This window comes from Daphnia magna, linkage group LG1 (genome assembly GCF_020631705.1).
Source record: "Daphnia magna isolate NIES linkage group LG1, ASM2063170v1.1, whole genome shotgun sequence".
Lineage (NCBI taxonomy): Eukaryota > Metazoa > Arthropoda > Branchiopoda > Diplostraca > Daphniidae > Daphnia > Daphnia magna.
In genome coordinates, this window is record NC_059182.1 from 10,858,733 (window position 1) to 10,881,585 (window position 22,853).

General features: G+C 39.8%; 2 protein-coding genes and 1 pseudogene across 2 annotated transcripts in view; 2 read left to right on the forward strand and 1 right to left on the reverse strand.

Annotated features, from left to right (window-relative positions):
• LOC116936604 overlaps positions 1–22,853 on the reverse strand; it is a 110,218-nt gene that overhangs the window by 8,059 nt on the left and 79,306 nt on the right. The window contains exons 5-6 of the mRNA XM_045174608.1: positions 6,293–6,457; positions 5,429–6,162 (exon numbers count right to left, since the gene is read on the reverse strand). Coding sequence (XP_045030543.1) covers positions 5,429–6,162; positions 6,293–6,456 — 898 coding nt within the window. The 5' untranslated portion in view covers position 6,457. The remainder of the gene's footprint in view (positions 1–5,428; positions 6,163–6,292; positions 6,458–22,853) is intronic.
• Positions 215–1,407, forward strand: LOC116935862. The gene is made up of 3 exons (XM_032943082.2): positions 215–746; positions 806–978; positions 1,062–1,407. Exons 1-3 carry the CDS (start codon positions 293–295, stop codon positions 1,254–1,256), a joined length of 822 nt encoding a protein of 273 aa, XP_032798973.2. The 5' UTR covers positions 215–292; the 3' UTR covers positions 1,257–1,407.
• LOC116935866 lies at positions 18,878–20,172 on the forward strand (annotated as a pseudogene).

Sequence of the window (22,853 nt, forward strand, 5' to 3'; positions counted from 1 at the left end):
GTCCGGCAGCAGAGTTATAGATGATGGTAGAACCACTGCCTGTTAATTTCTCCTCTCGGCAACTTTTCCTAAAGTTGCAGCCAATATCGCGAATCGAAAGTGGGAAAATGTGCTTAAGTATCGATATACTGGACCTAATTTGCAGCGCCAACAGCGGCCATCTACTGAAATTGTGTTAATTTTTATTTTTCATTCTCTTGACGCCATTTTTTGATCCTCAGGTTTTACTGGTTTCCGATTCATAATTTCGCTCACGTTTTAAAACTTTTGAAAAATGGTCTAAGTTTTTGAAATGTCCAGAAATAAGTGTATTGTTCGTCAGTGTCGTGTTACCCATGAAAAGTCCAGTGATAAAGAAAATGGAATTACATTTTTTGGTGTACCCAAAAATTTTGTAGAGAAATGGAAAGATGCAATCCCCTATTTGAACAAATCGTCTCATGTTTGCTCACGTCATTTTGATGAGTCAAATATTGAAAAGGGAAAGGAGATTTTAAATGTTTTTTACCCATTTTCAAGATGGCAACTAAAGCCTGGTTCCTATCCCAAGCGAATGTTACTTGACAGTGATTATCCCCAAGAACTAATAAGGAAACGGGCAGGAGGAAGTGATCAACTTGCAAAAAAGTTTGTGTTAAAAAAAAGGAAAGTGTTGACAGACTTAGTACAAAATCCTGGTAAACAAAGTAATGATGCAAGGCACTGTCACCAAACATTTAGTAATCAAAACAAATATCAACAGACAGGTTTGAGTTATAATTATACTTGTATCAAAACTATGTAATCATTAATTTTCCCTTATTAGAAACAAATAAAGTTGGGGAAACAATGCTCAGAAAGAAAAGGAACGACAATTCCATTGGAAAGAAATCAACATCTAGACTAGTTTTCACTAGTCAAGAAAATATTTATCCTTCTGCGCAATTACCTGATGGAAATCCAGTTGTGGTTCCAAAAACCTTTCCATCTCTTGGCCAGGTAGAAGCGTACAACAATTATGATTTATTACTTAAAGATAAGCTAATCTTGATTACACCTTTAATATTTATCTTCTGAATCAGGTACAAGAACAAATCAAGTTCCCTGACAAGGCAAATGTACTTGAAGATACACTTTACCTTCCTTTTCAACCTCATACATTTTTACATGAACGTAATTTGTCAACATGCAAGATTCATTTGAAGTTTGTTGTGACAAAATTTCAGAGTCGCATACTATTCCACTCTTCTGTGAAGAACACAGAGACTACAATCTGAAATATCTAGTAATGGAATACGTCAAAGTTCGTTTTCACTTAGAGAGTAAGCGACTAAGAAAGTTGTTGGTGTTACCGTCGAAAACTAAAGTACAAACTGACTTTAAAATAGCCAAGAATTCTTAATGAAAGGAAAGTGTGTTTGATATTAAAACAGCCTGTATCATATGTGGAAATGTATTAAATTACAATACAAATTAACAGAAATAAAAAAACTTTTCTATTGCCTTACAGATATTTTGCAATATTTTGATGTTCGCTTACAAATTGTATTGTTTACTTTGTATTCTTTCTGACTTTTCCTAGTGCAGACGACAAAGCAAGATTTTTCAGAGAACATTGGGACATTGGGAAAAAAAAAGAGAAAAAACTTCGTTTCCCAACACACCCGCTGTGGCTCTGTAACTAAGGGCCAGAACACTTCCAGGCGGAAAAGGCAATGGAAGGCCTTTCCATATAAATGGTTCTACCATCATCTATAACTCTGCCGGCACGCTCACCCCCGTAAGACCAGACTGACCATCTGCGCCAGCAGTTATCTGGCCCTTTGGGTTGATAATTCCTGAAAGTGAAAGCTCTAAAGAAAACTTAATCCCTATAGTACAGCTACACGACTCGAGCTGGGATAAACTCCAGCAAGGAAACGTCACCGTCATTAGCCAGACACCACAATCACCAGACTCCGAGATCGGTAATTCGTGGGATCTGGAACTTAACCGTTACGATCGACACTTGGAAGAAAAAACGGCCCAGCTGTCATCAGAACTTATCCCATATAGCACATTTCTGCCGTCGGATGTCCGAATCATGGCCGAACATCCTTTAGATATCCATGTACTCAATGGGTAGTTCCAGGGATGTCCGTCGGCTAGTCCCCTTGGAAGTGCAATGGATGTGCGAAAATTATATTCTACGGACCTCCTTCCAACAGCCAAGAAGATTTTCAATTGTTTCATTTAAAGATCGGCCTCGAGCCAATCGGGGCCCTTTTTTGTTAATCGGGTTTCTCATTTCGGGTCATCTAGGCGTGGTTCAGGGTGGAAAAATTCTTTTCCACGAATTCAATTGGGGTTTTATCGAGGTACTTAATCAGGGAAGCTACCCCGATTGCACTCGATCGATTCAACGATGCAAAAAAAAATCGGTTGACTGTTTCATCCGATCGATCCGATAACAACCCCGATAATAGCTCGTTCTACCCACCTGACCCGATTTTTACTCTGAAACCAAAAGAACGGCATTTTTAAAAATTTGCGTTGGGGCAACCGGTTGACCTCAAATTTTTCCCCGCACCGCCCTGGTTGAAAAAGTGGCACCTCAATTCAGCCCCGAATGCACTTTATCGGGGCGGGGCGGTTAACTCGATTAGAGCTAATTGATGCCGATCGCTAAGTTTCATTATTAATTGTCAAAATTTATTTGTTTCCAAAAGGGGAGAAATTAACCGTGTTCAAATTTTTCCCTTGAATGTATTTTTATTTTAAGTCCAGCATTCAATACGAAAAATAAAAAAAATAAAGGATCAGTTATCTATTTGTCGGGTGGTTTATTTTTAAATTTATTACAAAAAATGTATAAAATATATGTAAGTCATGAGTTTGTTTGCACAGGCTTGCCGTTTAGCTTACGGGAACCAAGCCATTGGAAATTAACTTACAGAAAATATATATTATTCGGCATTTAATAATATTCGAAGCAAGTATACTTATGGTAGGATTTTAATTGAAAATAATAAAAAACTACTTTAAACTTAATAAATCATTCTGAAGTTTAAAATTAACAAAATATTTATCATAAATTGTTTAATTGCAATTTATACACTTCTGGTTTAACCTAAGTTCGACATCATCTTGACTTCTTAAAAATCCTGTTGGTAATTTGTTATCGAAAAAAACTATCGAAAAGTTTTTACAACAACTCGATACGTTTGTTTGAAAATGATGATTAGTATATCTATCAATTGACACAGTGGATAAATATTCGACTGTGGTGCGGGAGACCCGAGTTCGAATCGAGATATAGTTTAATGTTTTCAAGATTAAAGGTCCAATATATGTCATATTTATAGCCAAATGAAAGCCCGTTCGGATACCCTTAGAATGTCCGACGGCGCTGTTGAGGGCGGTCAAAACAAAACAAAAAATACATCCATAGAACATTCAAATCGGATGTTGGGCTGTCCGGCGGATATAAAAAAGATGTACTCAACATCCGACCTCGACATCTGTCGGACATCAGACGGACTTCATTGTGTTATGTGGGTAGCGAGCAGATCTTCACAGAAGATTGGAGCGGCGCTGTACACACCCTTAAACTGATCCTGGATTTGGATCCACCCAGACGTCATCCTCCACTCTACAACTGGCATTCGCCCCAATGGAAACCAGAAGTCAAACGTAAAAAACGCACACACACCCAGGAAAGAAAAAACGAGAAAGGTGTGCAAAAGACGCAAGAAAAACACAAGAAGAAAAATAACGAATCGGGAAAACAAAATAATTACTCACCTCTTCTTACTTACATGTTCTCCCCTGTCCATCATAGTCTGCGTTTACTTACAATTACGTTCTATCAAATCCACTTACCCTCGTTCTTTCCTATCTTACCTATCATTCTATATTTACATTTAAGAGTACTTTACATTTTGAGTATATAAACACAATAGTTAAACAGAAAACAGAACAAACAACTCTAAAGATCATTTGAAACAATAAAATGTGAGCCAGGTCTGAGAAAAACATGTCCAGCACCAATTTATTGAGCCAGAACCGTCATTTGCATGACGGGGCGCCCCGGGTCGTTCGGTTTAAACTGCCAACCTGGAGATAAACCAGTTCGACCCGATAACCCGACATTGAACCAAATTTACCCAACAACCCGAACCGACCCGGGAACTGAACCGTAAATTTTTATGAAAGAAATGACTTGCTGGGCGGCGTCCATAAATTATGTAACGCGATAGGGGGTTGAACGAAATGTCACTGATTGTGACAAGGGAGGGGGGGTTCAAGACTTTGTAACGTAACAAAGGCAAAACCGTATTTGCCTGTGTTGCCATCTATCCGAACAATTCGGAAACCGAGAAAGAAAATTCGAGAAAACCCTTACGTTTCATAGCCAACGGCTGTATTGCGAAACGACTTTACAACGTCTCAGTAGAGAATGGTGATCTCTGTTTAGTTGCTGTAGGTCTAGAAACTTCAAGAAAATGGATAAAACAAAAATTTATTCAGAATTGTATAACGCATACGTAAATGCTTATCCAGCTAAATCAAAATCAAATTGCCAATCTGAGTTCAACGAAAAGTGGAAATCAATAAAATACGACAAAGATTTGCCCACAAAGGCGACAGATATTTTAAAAGACTTAAAGCATATTGCACAACAGAATAAAGGAACGATGCTGCAGTTTTGGGCAAAGCAAGCAATTGCATTGCCAACAAAGACTGTTGATTCGACACTGCCTGTTCAATTTTTGCCGAATTCCTCTCAGTTTGATGAAATCAACTCAGACTGTGTTGCGGTAATAAATGGCGAGTCGGAAAAGTCAAAAGAAACGGCAAGATCAGGTGTATCAAAAACAAAAGCCCAAGGTGAGATTTAGGCGCAAATTGATGCTATAAAGGCGATTTGGCCGGGCTATATAATCGCAAATCTGAACCTGAATGCCAAAATTTGTTGCGACGAACATCGCATGGAAATGGCCCCTTTTTAAATGTTTGAATATATAGAAATCCGATATCACATGGAAGCGAAACGTTTAAAAAATGAGGTTAGCCAGAAATTAAAAGAAGAGCAGCATAAGCTGCGCAAACTGTCTAAGATGGTCAATTAATGTGCATTAATGTATATTAAGGTGTGTAATACGAAGAGGAATTGATTCAGGTTTCTTTTTTTTTTTTTGTACTACATTTTTTTATTTTTTATCCAGAAGAAAACAGCGCGGAAAACAGTCACAAACGACTTCTTTCCCCATTGTTGACCACGTTTTGGAGGGAATGTTATGACTGATCCGGGTAGTCAGCACCCCTAGCGAGTGCCCTAAAATTTGTCCGCGGAAATAGCACACGAACAGCCCAAAACAGGCAAAGCAGACGACAGTTGGGGGACCTCCAATGTTAGACCATTTTTTTCATGGTGATGAATTTGGCTTTTTGAATGATTGTTTCGTCCTTGGAACGACAATAACGCGAAGGGGAACCTCGCTTGGCTGCAGAGGAAGACTCATTCGCACCAGCGTAGTGTCCAATCCATTGGAATAGATGTGACCAGTGATTGACGTTACTCTGACATAGGTCTGTGAGCTGTAGGATACAAAATGGCCAGAATTGTGTACTTGACGAACGACCCTGCGAGGGCCGAGTCTCATGTTTCGTAATTGCTCCGGTAACTGACCGAACCAGTTTCCATTTGCGATAGCCAATTTAGGAAGGGCGTTTCGTTTTAGACAATCATAACATTTTTTCTTGCAAATTCTCAGAAAAGGCTTGCAGTCGCAATCCGAAATTCCATCAGGTGTGCAAGACAACCGGTCCTTCTCTATTCCTCGCGGAGACAGAACCAATTTTGCAAATCGTTTTCTTTCGCTGGGGAAAAATTTAGAGACGTCGTGTTGCTGCACCAACTGAGAATGAAGCACATCAGCGTCGGCGTTCTTGCCCGTTGGTTGCTGCAGTTTTTCAAAAAAAGCCGTTGGAAGAGAAGCAGATTGAACCAGCTTTGATTCAGAGATGCGTAGAAACTGGTCGCACACACAACAAACTACGTCGCGTTCATGCACTGCAGCGTGAAACAAGTGCATTATCTCATCCAGCTGTTCTTTACTCTTTGGTTCGAGTAATCCAGCCAAATCTAATTGGTCGAGTTCGTCGGGTGTATACACACATTGATTGGCTGGTTCTTTTCTTCTGCAATGAAATAAAGGCACATGTTTTAGCCGTTGGGAGCAACAATTCATTGTAGTTATGCAATCATAAATGCAAAAGGAACGTGATCAACATCTATACAAATAAAACTTTACGATAGAAAAAAGGTTACCTTTCAACAGGAGATTTGGTCAAAGGATTGTGAATATCAACAAAAGGAACTCTGGTCGGAAAAAGAGGAACTGATAATTGCAAGTTTGCAATAAGATTCTGAATATTCTGTTGCATTGGTAAGTTCGGTAAATCCAGACAAGTTTCTTCTGGTTCACTTTCCATTCTACAAAAATACATTGACAAAAGATTCATTACTTCTGTCTTCTTTTTAAAAATTTTTTTCTATCTCTCTTAAATTTGATCCCCAAATAAATTTGTAATAGAAATATCATCACAGTGTTTTTTAACTTTGCGATTATTACCCTTCAGACTTCTTTACCGACTCTCGTCCTCAAACCCATAATTGGGCGTTGCTTTATAGTCAATAGATTCGTTTACGCGAACTCTGATTTCTTGGGTGAAGTAGGTACAGGCTTTTCTTTATTCGATAAAGGTAGGGGAGACTGGAGTAAGCCGGGACGGTTTTCGTTTTCCCCCTATATCTCCCAAACTAACCATTAAATTAATTTATTATTTTGTTTTTATGTATTCCATACAGTAATGTACCCCCCAAATTTTTTATATAATTTAATAATAAACCATTTTCCCATATAAGAACTTTTAAGTTTTCTTAGATTTGTGGGAGGAGCCTATTTTGAGGGGTAAGTGAGGACACTAGGGTGGGTGGTGAGGGACGTCCTCCGTTTTCGCCTTAATATTCATTAAAAAAATTTGTAAAAATTGAAATAGCGTCACACTGCATAGACTCTATAAGTTAATAAATGTTTCAATTTGATTATTGTGTTAATAAAAATTTTTTCTTATATGATAAAAAACCCTTATTACAAGATAGGTGGGGGTTGGGCTTTTTGTAATCGATTAATATGCTGAATAATCGATTGCTTGTGATCATTGTAAGGAACAGTAATGGCGTCATGAGCTCGGTGATGATTGATGGGCTTGAAGGCCAAACCGCCCACTAATGTCCCATTTTAGTCAAAAACAGCTGTCCCGATTTCCCGATAAAGACTATTTTTTAAAAACGTTAATATTATCTATAGTAATTGATCGAAAATTATAATTTTTGTTTTTAACCATAAAGAAATGATTAAGCTTCATTTCCATATTAAATTTACATGCCATTTGCGATTATTTTTTTCTAGAAACATTAAATGGCGGAGACAAAATTAACTAAAAAAACCCGTTTTTTTAGTTTTGTTAATAACTGATACAGTTATTGACAAAACTCAACCAAATTTCATGCCAAAGTAGATTGTATGTATCTAAATAACATACTAAAAAAATTTTTAATTTTATCAAAATCTACTATTTTTCTCCCTACTGTCCCTCTTGACCCGGTGTCCCGGCATACTCCAGTCTCCCCTGCAAACACTGCTTGGTTGTACAAATATGACTATTTTGTTTTTCACACCAATGCAAGACCTACCTAAAGAGCTATAGAAAAGAAACAAAGACGATAGCATTTAAGAAATCAGCCTATGTTACTAGAACTTAGTAGGTTATTCCACAAATACCTTTCAACAGACTTCACGCTGTCAATATTTTTCATCAGTTGATCTACGAAATTCCCCTCCAGCATTAAACATGATGGTAAACAACGATAAGATGAAATCGTGTTATTTTCCAATACACTAATTAGCAACTTTTAATCGTAAATTAACATACCTGTCTGACAATCGGTCAGTATTTTGAGTTCCGCTTGTTATCTTCTGGGATATGCGGTCAATCTTTGCTATTTTGTATAAAATACATCGTCACATATTTGTTTTTAAAGCAAATGATAATAAAAAATAGAAATAATAACAAAACGCCACTGGGTGTCGGTCTTCAAGATTTATGTGGGGCTGCGTTGGCAGAACCATAAAAATCTAGGTCAAGATAAACTTACATGACATGCAAAGTTCAATTTCATATTAGAAAACACATAATTAAAGGCAACCAGAAAAAGGAAGTCCATGATAGAATTTTACCTAGGAAAATGAAATCATAGTGTAAATTAGTAGAAAAATTTATCCGAAATCCAAAAGTCACATTTCTCTGCATGACAGCATGCAGAACAAATGACAAACGACAGCCACCTACGATATTTGTAAACAAACAGTCAAACACAAAATAAAAGTTAAAAAATGAACACCAGCACCAACAGATTTGAAATTCTGCTCAGACACGTAGTTTAATACGACGAATCGAATAAGAAAGAAATGAAAACGAAAAGTTCCCCAGTTTACACGCGATAATTCCCCCCAATTTTGCAGCCAATCACAAACCGGCGGGAACCACAAAAATTTGAATTTCAACCGAATAAATAAATATATAAAATGAAGAAAAACACCAACAGACTTGAAAATTTGCCCAGACACGTAGTTTAATACGGCAAATCGAATAAAAAATAAATGAAAACGAAAAGTTCCCCAGTTTACACGCGATAACTCCCCCTAATTTTGCAGCCAATCACAAACCGGCGGGAACCACAAAAATTTGAATTTCGACCGAAAAATAAATATATAAAATGAAGAAAAACACCAACAGACTTGAAAATTTGCCCAGACACGTAGTTTAATACGGCGAATTGAATAAAAAAAAATTAAAATTACAAGTTCCCCAGTTTACACGCGATAATTCCCCCCAATTGACAACCAATCAAAACCCGGCTGGAACCCCTGGGGAAACAATAAACATTTTGGGGCCCATAACCACGGGATAGCCTTCAATCTTTCCCAAGGAAAATCTCTCAGGGATTAATTCAGTTACCTCTGCAATTGTATTTTGTTGCTTTAATTTCACTGACTTATTTCTATTTCTTCACTTCACTTCTTCACTTCGACGCGGCATTACACTATTTTGTTTTTAACTAATTATATTATTTTTAACAAATCAATAACAAATAACCAAAACCAACAAGGAACATGTGTAATAATAACTTTTTTATTTATGCTGTCGCCTGCTTTGTAACAAAACAACGCTGAAATAGTAGCTGCCGTTTATTTCTTATATCCTTCCTCCTCCTACCTTTATAAAAGCGAAAGGGGTATTTGTGGGCGGGATTTGTTTGTGTATCTGTCTGTCTGTTTGTTTGTCCGAGAAATTTCGTGTAGGCGCACGCTGCCATTGATTGCATGCGAGTCACGTGATTTTTGCTGTAGCCAATCCCAACCCTGCAATCCGCAAATTAATTTACACGTCTTTTCCAACATGGCCGACATCATACGTACATTTTTCTACGCCGTCAACTATTACAATTTACTAATTTGAAGCAATTGCGTATACAATAACCAACTGTTATAGACTGTTTATTTGCTTCCTTTAACTCAAGCCACCAATTCATTGTCTCTTTATCAGCTCCATTGACTGCATACCAACAAATTTCAGAGACCGTTCCCTTTTGCATCCCTCAAATAACCACATATTCTTTGTTTTTTTTACAACTTCATTGACTGCATTCCAATTAATTTCATAAACGGTTGCCTTTTGCACCCCTCAAACACCCACCATTGCATTTTGTTCTCAACTACTCCACTGACTGCGTTCCAACACTTTTAAGAGACCGTTCCCTTTTGCATCCCTCAAATAACCCCCATTCATTTTGTTTTCACCAGCTCCTTTGACTGTGTTCCAACAATCTTCAGAGACCGTTCCCTTTTGCATCCCTCAAACAGCCACCAATTCATTGTGTTGTTCACAGTTTCCTTGACTGCATTCCAACACCTTTGAGGGACCGTTCCCTTTTGCATCACTCCACAATCACACATTCTTTATGTTCTCAACAGCTCCTTTGACTGCTTTCCAGCACCCTTAAGAGACCGTTCCCATTTCCATCCCTAAAACAAGCCTCAATTCATTGTGTATTCACCAGCTCCATTGACTGTATCCAACACCTTTGAGAGACCGTTCCCTTTTGCATCCCTCAAACAAGCCCCATCCCTTTTGTTTTCACCAGCTCCATTGACTGTGTTCCAACAATCTTCAGAGACCGTTCCCTTTTGCATCCCACAAACAACCACCTATTCTTTGTGTTTTCAACAGCTGCTTTGGCTGCGTTCCAACACTTTTTAGAGACCGTTCCCTTTTGCATCACTCAAACAACCACAATTGCTTACTGTTCTCAACAATTCCACTGACTGTGTTCCAATACTTTTAAGAGACCGTTCCCTTTTGCACCCCTCAAACAACCATCACTGCAATTTTGTTCTCAACAGCTCCCCTGAAAGCGTTCCAACACTTTTAAGAGATCGTTCCCTTTTCCACCCCTCAAACAACCACATAATCTTTGTTTTCTTAATATCTCCATTGACTGCATTCCAACAAATTTCAGAGTCCGTTCCCTTTTTCACCCCTCAAACAACCACTATTAATTTGGGTTCTGGACAGCTCCTTTGACTGCGTTCCAACCAAATTAAGAGACCGTTCCCTTTTCTTCCCTCAAACAACCAACATTACAATGTATTCCTAACAGCTCCCTTGAATGCTTTTCACCACCATTCATAGACCGTTCCCTTTTTCATCCCTCAAACAACCACCAATTCATTGTAATCTGATTAGCTCCATTGACTGCATTCCAACACCCTTCAGAGACCGTTCCCTTTTGCATCCCTCAAACAACCACATATTCTTTGGTTTTTAAACAGCTCCATTGACTGCCTTCCAACAACCTTGAGAGACTGTACCCTTTTGTATCTCTAAAACAAGTACCAATTCATTGTGTTTTCAACAGCTCAATTGTCTGCGTTCCAGCAGTTTTCAGGGACCGTTCCCTTTTGAATCCCTCAAACAAGCCCCAATTTATTGTGTTTTCAATAGCTCCATTGAGTGCTTTCAAACACTCTTAAGAGACCGTTCCCTTTTGCACCATTTCAAACATCCACCACTTCATTTTGTTCCCAACAGCTCCTTTGATTGCGTTCCAACACTTTTCAGAGACCGTTCCCTTTTGCACCCCTCAAAGAACCACCCCTTCATTTTGTTCTCAACAGCTCCACTGACTGCGTTCCAACACTTTTAAGAGACAGTTCCCTTTTGCAGTTCTCAGACCACAGCTATTGGATACTGTTCTCAACAACTCCACTGACTGCGTTCCAACACTTTTAAGAGACCATTCCCTTTTGCAGTCCTTAAACCCCAGCTATTGGATACTGTTCTCAACAGCTCCCCTGACTAAGTTCCAACACTTTTAAGAGACCAGTTCCTTTTGCAGCCCTGAAACAACCACCACAGCATTTTGTTCTCAACAGCTCCACTGACTGCGTTCCAACACTTTAAAGAGACCGTTCACTTTTGCAGCCCTCAAACCACAGCTATTAGATACTGTTCTCAACAGCTCCCTTGACTGCGTTTCAACACTTTTAAGAGATCGTTCCCTTTTGCATCCCTCAAACAACCACCAATTCTTTTGCTACTCAACAGCTCCATTGACTGCTTTCCAACACCCATAAGAGACCGTTCCCTTCTGCATCCCTAAAACAACCACCAATTCATTGTATTCTTATAAGCTCCATTGACTGCATTCCAACACCATAGAGAGACTGTTCCCTTTTGCATCCCTCAAACAAGCCTCAATTCATTGTGTTTTCACCAGCTTCATTGACTGTATCCAACCCCATTCAGAGACCATTCCCTTTTGCATCCCTCAAACAAGCCCCAATTTCTTTTGTTTTCTCCAGCTCCATTGACTGTGTTCCAACAATCTTCAGAGACCGTTCCCTTTTGCATCCCACAAACAATCCCCTATTCTTTGTGTTTTCAACAGCTGCATTGGCTGCGTTCCAACACTTTTTAGAGACCGTTCCTTTTTGCATCACTCAAACAACCACAATTGCTTACTGTTCTCCACAGTTCCACGGACTGTGTTCCAATACTTTTAAGAGACCGTTCCCTTTTGCACCCCTCAAACAACCATCACTGCAATTTTGTTCTCAACAGCTCCACTGAAAGCGTTCCAACAATTTTAAGAGACCGTTCCCTTTTCCACCCCTCAAACAACCACATAATCTTTGTTTTCTTAATATCTCCATGTACTGCATTCCAACAAATTTCAAAGTCCGTTCCCTTTAGCATCCCTCAAACAACCACTATTAATTTGTGTTCTGGACAGCTCCTTTGACTGAGTTCCAACAAAATTAAGAGACCGTTTCCTTTTGCTTCCCTCAAACAACCAACATTACAATGTATTCCTAACAGCTCCCTTGAATGCTTTTCACCACCCTTCATAGACTGTTCCCTTTTGCATCCCTTAAATAACCACCAATTCATTGTAATCTGATTAGCTCCATTGACTGCATTCCAACTCCTTTGAGAGACCTTTTGCATCCCTCAAACAAGCCTCAATTCATTGTGTTTTCACCAGCTACATTGACTGTATCCAACCCCATTCAGAGACCATTCCCTTTTGCCTCCCTCAAACAAGCCCCAATTCCTTTTGTTTTCTCCAGCTCCATTGACTGTGTTCCAACAATCTTCAGAGACTGTTCCCTTTTGCATCCCACAAACAATCACCTATTCTTTGTGTTTTCAACAGCTGCATTGGCTGCGTTCCAACACTTTTTAGAGACCGTTCCTTTTTGCATCACTCAAACAACCACAATTGCTTACTGTTCTCAACAGTTCCACTGACTGTGTTCCAATACTTTTAAGAGACCGTTCCCTTTTGCACCCCTCAAACAACCATCCCTGCAATTTTGTTCTCAACAGCTCCACTGAAAGCGTTCCAACAATTTTAAGAGACCGTTCCCTTTTCCACCCCTCAAACAACCACATAATCTTTGTTATCTTAATATCTCCATGGACTGCATTCCAACAAATTTCATAGTCCGTTCCCTTTTGCATCCCTCAAACAACCACTATTAATTTGTGTTCTGGACAGCTCCTTTGACTGAGTTCCAACACAATTAAGAGACCGTTTCCTTTTGCTTCCCTCAAACAACCAACATTACAATGTATTCCTAACAGCTCCCTTGAATGCTTTTCACCACCCTTCATAGACTGTTCCCTTTTGCATCCCTCAAACAACCACCAATTCATTGTTATCTGATTAGCTCCATTGACTGCATTCCAACTCCTTTGAGAGACCGTTCCCTTTTGCATCCCTGAACAACCACCAATTCATTTTGTTGTTGACAGCTTTGACTGCGTTTCAACACCCTTCAGAGACCGTTCCCTTTTGCATCCCTCAAACAACCACATATTCTTTGGTTTTTAAACAGCTCCATTGACTGCCTTCCAACAACCTTGAGAGACTGTTCCCTTTTTCATCCCTAAAACAAGTACCAATTCATTGTGTTTTCAACAGCTCAATTGACTGTGTTTCACCACCCTTCAGAGACTGTTCCCTTTTGCATCCCTCAACCAAGACCCAATTCTTTGTGTTTTCACCAGCTCCATTGACTGCGTCCAAGCAATCTTCAGAGACCGTTCCCTTTTGCAGCCCTCAAACTACCACCTATTCATTGTGTTCTCATTAGCTCCTTGACTACTTTGCAACACTCTTTAAAGACCGTTCCCTTTTGCATCCCTCACACAAACACCAATTCATTGTATTCTGATTAGCACCATTGACTGCATTCCATCACCTTTGAGAGACCGTTGCCTTTTGCATCCATCAAAAAAGCCACAATTCCTTTTGTTTTCACCAGCTACCTTGACTGTGTTCCAACAATCTTCATAGACCGTCCCCTTTTGCATCCCACAAACAACTACCTATTCTTTTAGTTTTCAAAATCCCCATTGACTGTGTTCCAGCATACTCGAGAGACCGTTCCCTTTTTCAGCCCTCAAACAACCACCAGTTCTAAGTGCTCAACAGCTCAATTGACTGCGTTCCAACACCATTGAGAGACCGTTCCCTTTTGTATCCCTCAAACAACAACCAATGCCTTGGGTTGTCAACAGCCCCATTGTCTGCGTTCCAGCACTTTTCAGGGACTATTCCCTTTTGCACCCCTCAAACAACCACCACTGCATTTTATTCTAAACAACTCCACTGACTGCGTTCCAACACTTTTAAGAGACCGTTCCCTTTTGCATCACTCAAACAACTCTAATTGCTTACTGTTCTCAACACCTCCACTGACTGCGTTCCAACACTTTTAAGAGACCGTTCCCTTTTGCACCCCTCAAACAACCACCACTGCATTTTGTTCTCAACAGCTCCATTTACTGTGTTCCAGCACTTTTCATAGACTGTTCCTTTTTGCATCCCTCAAACAACCACCAATTCATTGAGTTCTTACAACTTCTTAACAGACCGTTCCCTCTTGCATCCCTCAAACAAGCACCAATTCATGTTTATCTTCGACGAGCAGCTTAATGACATTTCAACACTTGAGTCAACTTTTCCTATTCCGAAAGATAATAATTCTCCACAATTGTTTTTCAGACAACCCCTGCCATTGATTACGTCAGAGCCACAGCCAACACCAACTACAACTACATCTCAGGAAAATCCCTTGTTGCCTCAGGTTGATGGGGAGATTGAAACTACTGATACTCAACCTGAGCCACCTCACGAGACAATCGATCAAACCAATCCTTCAGGAGTTAATCCACCAGCAAACACTCAACAAACTTCCCCAGTTTCAACGCGCGTTTCACCGTATCCATTACGCATACGTCAGCCTAAACGTCAATGGAAGTCACTCAAGTCCGTCACATTTCAAGATGAAATCTACGAGCCGGACAGCTACATTGAAGCCATGCAGACGGCCGAAGCAGACTCGTGGAAGGTGGCCATAAAGGACGAGTATGACTCATTAATGTCAAACAAAACTTGGTCAATTTCTCAGCTACCTCCAAGACGAACGGCCATCAAGTCACGATGGGTCTTCACATTGAAGCCTGGTGTCCGTGGCTCAGCTCCTCGCTTTAAAGCCAGACTGGTTGCTAAAGGCTTCTCGCAACGCTCAGGGATTGATTACGGAGAGACATTCTCTCCAGTCGTTAAATACGACACGCTCCGAGTTATACTGTCTTTTGTTGCTGCAAACAACCTTGAGATGTCACAACTGGACATCAAAACGGCCTTTCTATATGGAGAGCTAGATGAAGTGATCTACTTGCAGCAGCCGGAAGAATTCGTAGTTGCCGGAAAAGAAAAACTGGTTTGCCGTCTCCACAAGTGTCTGTATGGGCTCAAGCAAGCCTCAAGGGTTTGGAATACCACCTTTGACACTTTTCTAAAAAAATTTGGTCTACGCCCGAGTGATGCGGATCCCTGCCTCTACCTGCGTCACCACCAAGAAGAGTTCGTGGCTGTTGCCATATGGGTAGACGATGGCCTCGTCTGCAGCAACAACGAGTCATTGGTCCAGGTTATCATCAGCTACTTGAGCCAACACTTTGAAATGCGCCACAGTCCTGCCAATCATTTCGTCGGCCTTTCCATCTCAAGGAATCGCTCCGATCATACGCTGTTCATCTCACAACCTGACTACATTCGCAAAATATTGCGGCGATTCCACATGCAAGACTGCCTTCCAAAGGATCTGCCAGCCAGCCCTGGAAATCGTCTTCAAAAGAAAACTGGAAAAAGCCCACCTAATCAATTTCCATACAGAGAAGCTGTGGGGAGTTTATTGTATTTAGGACTAGCCTCTCGGCCTGACATATCCTTTGCTGTTGGGCAGATCGCCCAGTTCTGTGAAGACCCAGGAGCTGATCATTGGTCAGCAGTCCGTCGCATCCTTGCCTACCTTAAAGGGACGATGAACCACGGAATCTGCTACGGTTCAACAAAAAATGGGCTTATAGGATACTGTGACTCTGACTACGCCGGCGATCTAGATTCTCGGATCTCTACTTCAGGATTCCTCTTCCTTCTCAACGGTGGACCAGTTGCCTGGAGCAGCCGCAGGCAGTCGTGTGTTGCTCTGTCAACAACTGAGGCCGAATTTGTCGCTGCGTCCGAAGCAACAAGAGAAGGCATATGGCTTGGGCGACTTATGAAAGACATCATACCCAGACGGAAAGGCCCAATCGGCATAATGTGCGACAACAAGTCCGCCATTGATCTCATCAAGAACCCGGTACATCATCAAAGAAGCAAACATATAGATGTTCGCTTTTACTTCGTTCGTGAACGACAGGAAGCTGGGGAGATCGACGTTCAGCAAATCTCCACCACATACCAATTGGCAGACCCTCTCACTAAACCTTTAGCAAACCCTCGTTTCTCCTCCCTGAGAGAGTCAACCGGTATTGTGCCCGTTCCAACTGACTTAATCTAATTTTCTTTTCTTTGAATACAGAGGGAGTCCAATATACTGCCTTGTATTTCCCCCTCTCATCAAGTTTACAGGTTTGAGAGGGAATGTTGATTTATCCAAACATGTTACACTGTTCTGGCAATAGATGGCGACAGGCGGCGGACGGGGCAACCTGTATGGTGCCAAGTACGCGACCTTCCTCCTCCAGCTCTATGCTGCTTAGCCTCATTCATGTTCGTTCGTGTTCTGTCATCCTGGCTATACTGTCACGCTCGTTTAAGTCTGTCAAGACTTCTTTTTCTCTTGTGTTTCTCAGACTATTCAGTCTTCATCCACGTTCAACATTCAGTTTCTTCTGTGTTCACTTATACTATCAATGGTAACTATATGTGTCAATGTAATGCACCTCATTCTGTCAAGCCAACACTATGACAATGCATGTACCCTGTGCAAATACAGAAGCCTCACATACAATATATCCTTGTAATCTAAATAATTTTGAACTTGGAGACGGATCAAGATGAACACAACGACTGTTAACCACCGAAATAAACGAGATGAAAATGTAGCTAACTCAGTGGCCAAAAAAGCCACGCGGCGATTGTATTAAACGTGAACACGAGTTTACAACAGACGAAAACGGGAACAACAGGGTGCGACTGTCCACCACAACGAAAACGAATCAGAGTGACCTCGTTGCCGCATCTCCCTCCGTCTTCAAATACGGCGGAAATGCAGAAAAAAACGAAAACAAAAGAAGGGCGCTAACGCGAACATTTAGTTTTAGGTGTAAATGGGGTGGCGGAAGTGTAAGGGAGGGTTACCTATGGCAAAACCAAAGGGTATTAGTTTAGCCAAGGTCAGACAAGTTCAAACTTGTCTGCCCCTCGGCAATGACACGATCTTACACACACACACACAGACATACAAAACGAAAATTAAATTAACATTAATTCCTAATGACATCTGTCGTTAACAACGACCGTTCAGAAAAAAGAGAACTGTATGCTCAAGGGGCACTGATTATGTTCATACCATTCCTAACCCTCAGCTACTTTGTCAAAGATAGTGATCGCAATTGGTGGGCCGCCTACCTGCGCAACAAACTACAACTAGCAAAAGACGTCAAATCGATGACCATTCTAGGGAACATACAGAATTATTACGAAAGTTTTTATCGTTCGGGCATCAATTCAAGAGAACCAGAATTCCCAAACGATGTCAATCTGTTACGTACGCGCCGAGAACAGGATCGGGACAACGATGACACTCCCGCTGTCGACTTGTTGGAAGCTGAACAAGATCTACAAACGGCTGAAACGACGGGCAACGCTCATTGCATCGAAGATCCTTTGGTTGCGTAACTAACCCGCTTACACGACTCGCTATTCCAATTGACACCACCAAATCAAACCGGGACGAGAGTTACTGTGGAGCAAGCAAAGATCGTCGTAAGCCAGTTGCCAAAGAAGAAGAAAACCGGGACGTTTTCAAATCCGGAAGAGCCAGTCTACCTGTGGATGCAACAAATGCACAGCGCAACGATCCAGCCGATAATCCAAATCAGACGATCTTAGATCACGTGATCGGTACACGAGTTGAGTTGCTTTCGAAAATAGAAAGTGCCTTGCTTGAAAACCAATATACCGTGTGCCCTTCTGTTGGCAGCAGTGCCCTGGTTCAACTTGAGGCCAATATTCCGACAATGCAAGAACATTCGCACCATTGGACTTTGATTCGGTGGGGTGCACGTAATCTCATCCGGCGACTTTTACCAGTTGTCGCTTATCGGTTCATTCATTTTCCAAACTCCCACACATTATGAAAATAAAAAAGACGGCAACGCCATCGAATCGATGCGCGGTCGTCACCTTTGGAGAACTGAACTGACTGACGTCATTGAATTCACCGAAAACCACCGACAGACCACAGACCGTCCGTGGGCGGATTCCTTAGAACACTGGCGAATCAATCAACCCACTGATGACGACATTGCAGCGGTTAACAATCGATTCGTGGACGATCTCGATCTGTCTCTTGAACGTCCTCCACCTCAAACTATCATCGCCGTTACACAAAACAATCACAAAAAAACCATAATGTGGTTTTTCAAAACGCGGGTAAATGATGCAGTAAGCGGCATTTTGTCGGAATCGAACCACGATTGGAGAAGGCGTGGGATCATTTTAGTGCAAGCGCGTCTCTCGCAAACAGAAGGTCACCAAAAAGTCCGTCCCCAACAACAAAACTACATCCGGGGAATGAACGACAAAAGACACTCTGTACTGGGTGAAAAAAAAGTTAAAAGTATCTCCACATGCTTTTTCTGCAATGTTCTGGAAGCAATCTTCATATCTTGTTGCGTTGCTTACTGCCATATATACCTCGTAATGGATAATCAGGGTGTTCCGTTTCCTAAAGGCGGGTGGATTGGTAGTAGTGTTGAATCTGCTGTACGTAAGGGTATGGCGCAAGCCGCTGAACTGCCGTCCGTGAAGAGTACGGAAGTAGAGGTGGTGTACGATTCTATTTATTCTTTTAAAGTGAACGCTATCAAGTAAGTTATTTCATCGATTTCATTGGTTGAATTTTGATTGGGATATATTTTATGTCATGTACAGTACCTACCGAAAGTCTTTGGTCTCGGTCAAAAATCGGGTAGAGAAAACAACGGTATTTGGTGACCCGGCAACGCTTTGAGGGCCCGAGAAAAAGAAAATTTTACTCTTTCGTTTTTACTCGTAAGTCGAAAATCACGTTTACGTATCTGGCAAAGATAAACCTGGAACCATGATGAGTTTTGATTTCGAAGACGCTAGCGCGAAAAAAATTAAAGGTGTAGCTTTTAACGATGCAATCAAGACGTTGGATAAAGAAATTTTCGTCGGAAAAAATTATCTCCAAAGCGACGGTACAGAAGAGATTTGGTAGACCAGTGGCTGGTTATCACAATTGTGAGCTACTGCTCTTTAAACATAGTCAGGTAAATTGCGTGATAGTTGGGTCTATTTTTTCACTGCACGCTTGGTTTGGTTCGTTTTTCCCTACTTGTTTCTTGGTTCTTAGTTCGAATTGTTGGAAGACGACCATGATTATGTTGTTCCTGTTGAACAATATCGTCCTCTCTCTGAATTAGACGCCGGGGATGTGGAAATTGATTCTTCTATCAGTACGTGATATTGTGTTTGGTCATGGTTTTAGAAGTTTTTAATTTACATATTTCATTGTCTAGATGTTCTTGCCGTTGTATCATCTGTTGGTGCTATGCAGAATATGGAAATAAAAAAAAGTTATAGCACCATACGAGATGCCGCCTATCTTGAGGTCCAACTTGTGAATCCCAGTTTGAAACAAGGTGAAGTAATAAGAGTCTTGTGTACATGTTGTATTTTGTAAATACGGTACTGAATTGTCTTGGTTTTCTATTTAGGTTAGGTTACCCAACCTAAATACCTAACCTGTACCTGGGGTACCACTGCTGCCGATGTACGTCGCCATCCTACTGGATATGCCATTAAATTGAAAGGCGCTGTTGTGGTGAGTCGCGAAGGACGTCTCAGTTTAAAAGCTACTGGGCGGATGTCGAGGTTTGTTTAAATTTTATAGGTATGTTCCCTATGTTCTTTTTTTTTAAATCATAAATGTGTTCAGTTTGATCCTAAAACTGATGCTGCTCAAGATTTAATTCGTTGGTTTGATGGCGGCAAAAAGCGTCGCTTATGTGACTGATCGCTATACTGAAGATGTAGTATTTATGCAAAATAAGGTTTTGAGAGAAAATTTTGTTTTAATGAAACGTAAGTGTTACGAAGGAAATGCACTTAAAAGAAATACACAGAATGGAATCCGGTTTATGTTGTTGTTTTCGTAAATACGTCATATAGATCCTTTTGGCGTGTCCCACTCACCTACGACGTCGTAAACCCGTAGCCACCTGCGACCACAAACGTCCGTCGTCGATTTCAATCAAAAGTTCAACAAATTAATTTATTTTCTATACACGTGCAATCAATGTAAATAGCCAAGGGCTCGAGATTGCAAACACCTTTACTCCATAACCATATTTTACAGATGACAAAAATGTTCTTCTGGAACCTCTTCAAGGAGCCTCGGCGCGTTGATAGCAGTATAAACTCGTTATTATAATAGACAACTTGGTCTCGGTCCCCTAGAAGGACCCGGTAAATCGTGTACGTGTACCGTGTACCGTGTATCGTGGAAAACGATCGTGTACCGAAATATTTACTACAAAGCAATCTATAATGGTATATATAGTTCTTAATATATAGTTCATCAATATTGTGTAGATATATTTAAATTCTACTAAGCATGAAGTACATTCAATAAATCTATATTTTATTGATAAATTCTATGTAAAACTATCGTAAAACTATGCTCGAATAATCTATGTATATTTAATGTATAATTTAATATGTATAGAGTATATATAGTACTTATATATAAAACTTATATATAATGTATATACATAATGCTTATATATTAGTTATATAAGGTACTTACATATAATACTTATATGTAATATATATATATATAATGCTTATATAAAGTATTTCTAGGTTGGTCGCGCAGAAATAGATGATGCCTATGACATAAAAAATTTTGTCCATAGAGGGACACGTAAAAACTTTATTTTTTATTTTTTTAAAGTAATTTTTTACATTCAAACATTTTAACACAAACAAATGAATTTTGGTGAAAAAATGACCGCATTTACTAGAGCTTTCGAAGTATGTATAAATTTACACAAAAAAGTAATATACGGAAAAATATGAACAATTTATATTTTTTTTTTGTAGAACGAAATCGTCCGCTAACTCTGTACTGGACATAGGCGACTTGCTTTGAAAAACCAATTCGGTCAAAAAGATTTTTTGTTTACACATATAACTTTAAAAATTTTATATATTTCGAGAATTCTAGTCCACGCTTTTTTTTGCATCAATACTCGGTTTTTGTTAAGTTTTTTAAAGTAAAATTTTTTTTTTGTATTTTGCGTGTTATTTCGGGATGTTCAACATCTTTTTTCGCATTTGATGACATACTCATCTATTTGGTCGAAACCAAAAGTTATCAAAACCCCTTGGAGGCCCTTGGTGCATACAAGGGCTTTTCTTCTAAATCGCAGCATGCTGTTAGAGATGGCTGGGTTAGAGAGTTGGAAATTGCCCTCGCAACCCAAGTTGCATAGATGAAGGCCAAGGTATCTTAAAGTAAAACTACATTTCCAATCACAAGGTTTGTGTGGGCTCCCACTTAAGGCTTGAGAAGGTGCGACCTAACAATAAATGGATTATTATTGTTTATGTGATTGGAAATATATATCATGCTGCGATTCAGAAGAAATCCCTTGTATGAACCAAGATCGTGTACCACCACCTGGGGTCGTATTCCGAACGGCGACTTGAACTTAAGGAAAACTTGACTTGAAACATTTTTTTTTGAGCTAAAGTTAGAAACTTTCAATCTCAAGTCAAGGTGTTATTCCGAACACAAAAAGATGAAGTTTTTACCAGGACTTAACTTAGATTTTTTACTTAGCTTTAAAATGCAACTTGACTTGAAATTGGCAACTCAGCCAATGACAGAGGACGTTGCTCAAAATTCTTCTCGTGGTTGCAGACGAATTTTAAGTGTCTAAGTCATAGCAAAAAGAAGTTGGAACTTGTACGCAAAGTGACTAAAAATTGCTGTGATTGTACTTTTGTTTACATAGTTGTTTTTAAAATGAGTCGCGATAAAGCTCAGAAAAGGCAGCGTGATATTTATAAATATTTAATATAATTAATTAATTATATATATTATATATATAAATAAATTAAATATTTATAAATACATAAAATATTTATAAAATGGAATAAGACGACGCTTTTTGGTTCGGCGATTTTCGGCTCGCAATTCATTATCACTCCCCGTAGATAAATCGTCAAAATTATCAGTTAAATTACCCATATCCTCTAAGAATTCATCAATGACGTCATTACAATAATCGGCCATTGTGTAAACAAACGCAACGCCACTGCCTATTCTCACCGCTACTTATAGAACTTAAGCCCGTAAGTCAGTTTCAAGGCACCTAAAAGGTACCTTGAGATTCGAGAGACTTAACTTAGTTTTAATGCTCGACTTTTGAGTTTTCAAGTCCAAGTTTCTTACTTGAATTGAATTTTTTTGGTTCGGAATTCAACTTCGGTTAAAGTCCGAAATTTTTTTAAAGTCAAGTAGGAAAAAGGTCTAAGTCAAGTCCAAGTCAAGTCTAAGTCGACGTTCGGAATACGACCCCTGCATTGTAGCAGATGAACTAAACACAGTTTTAAAATTTTTCACGTGTGTAGTGTATTTCTCAAT

Coding starts and splice junctions, on each gene's coding strand:
- LOC116935862 (XM_032943082.2), top strand. CDS start 293: ATGTCCAGAAATAAGTGTATTGTTCGTCAGTGTCGTGTTACCCATGAA. Junction 747..805: donor AAACAAATATCAACAGACAG/GTTTGAGTTATA, acceptor TTCCCTTATTAG/AAACAAATAAAGTTGGGGAA. Junction 979..1,061: donor CCTTTCCATCTCTTGGCCAG/GTAGAAGCGTAC, acceptor CTTCTGAATCAG/GTACAAGAACAAATCAAGTT.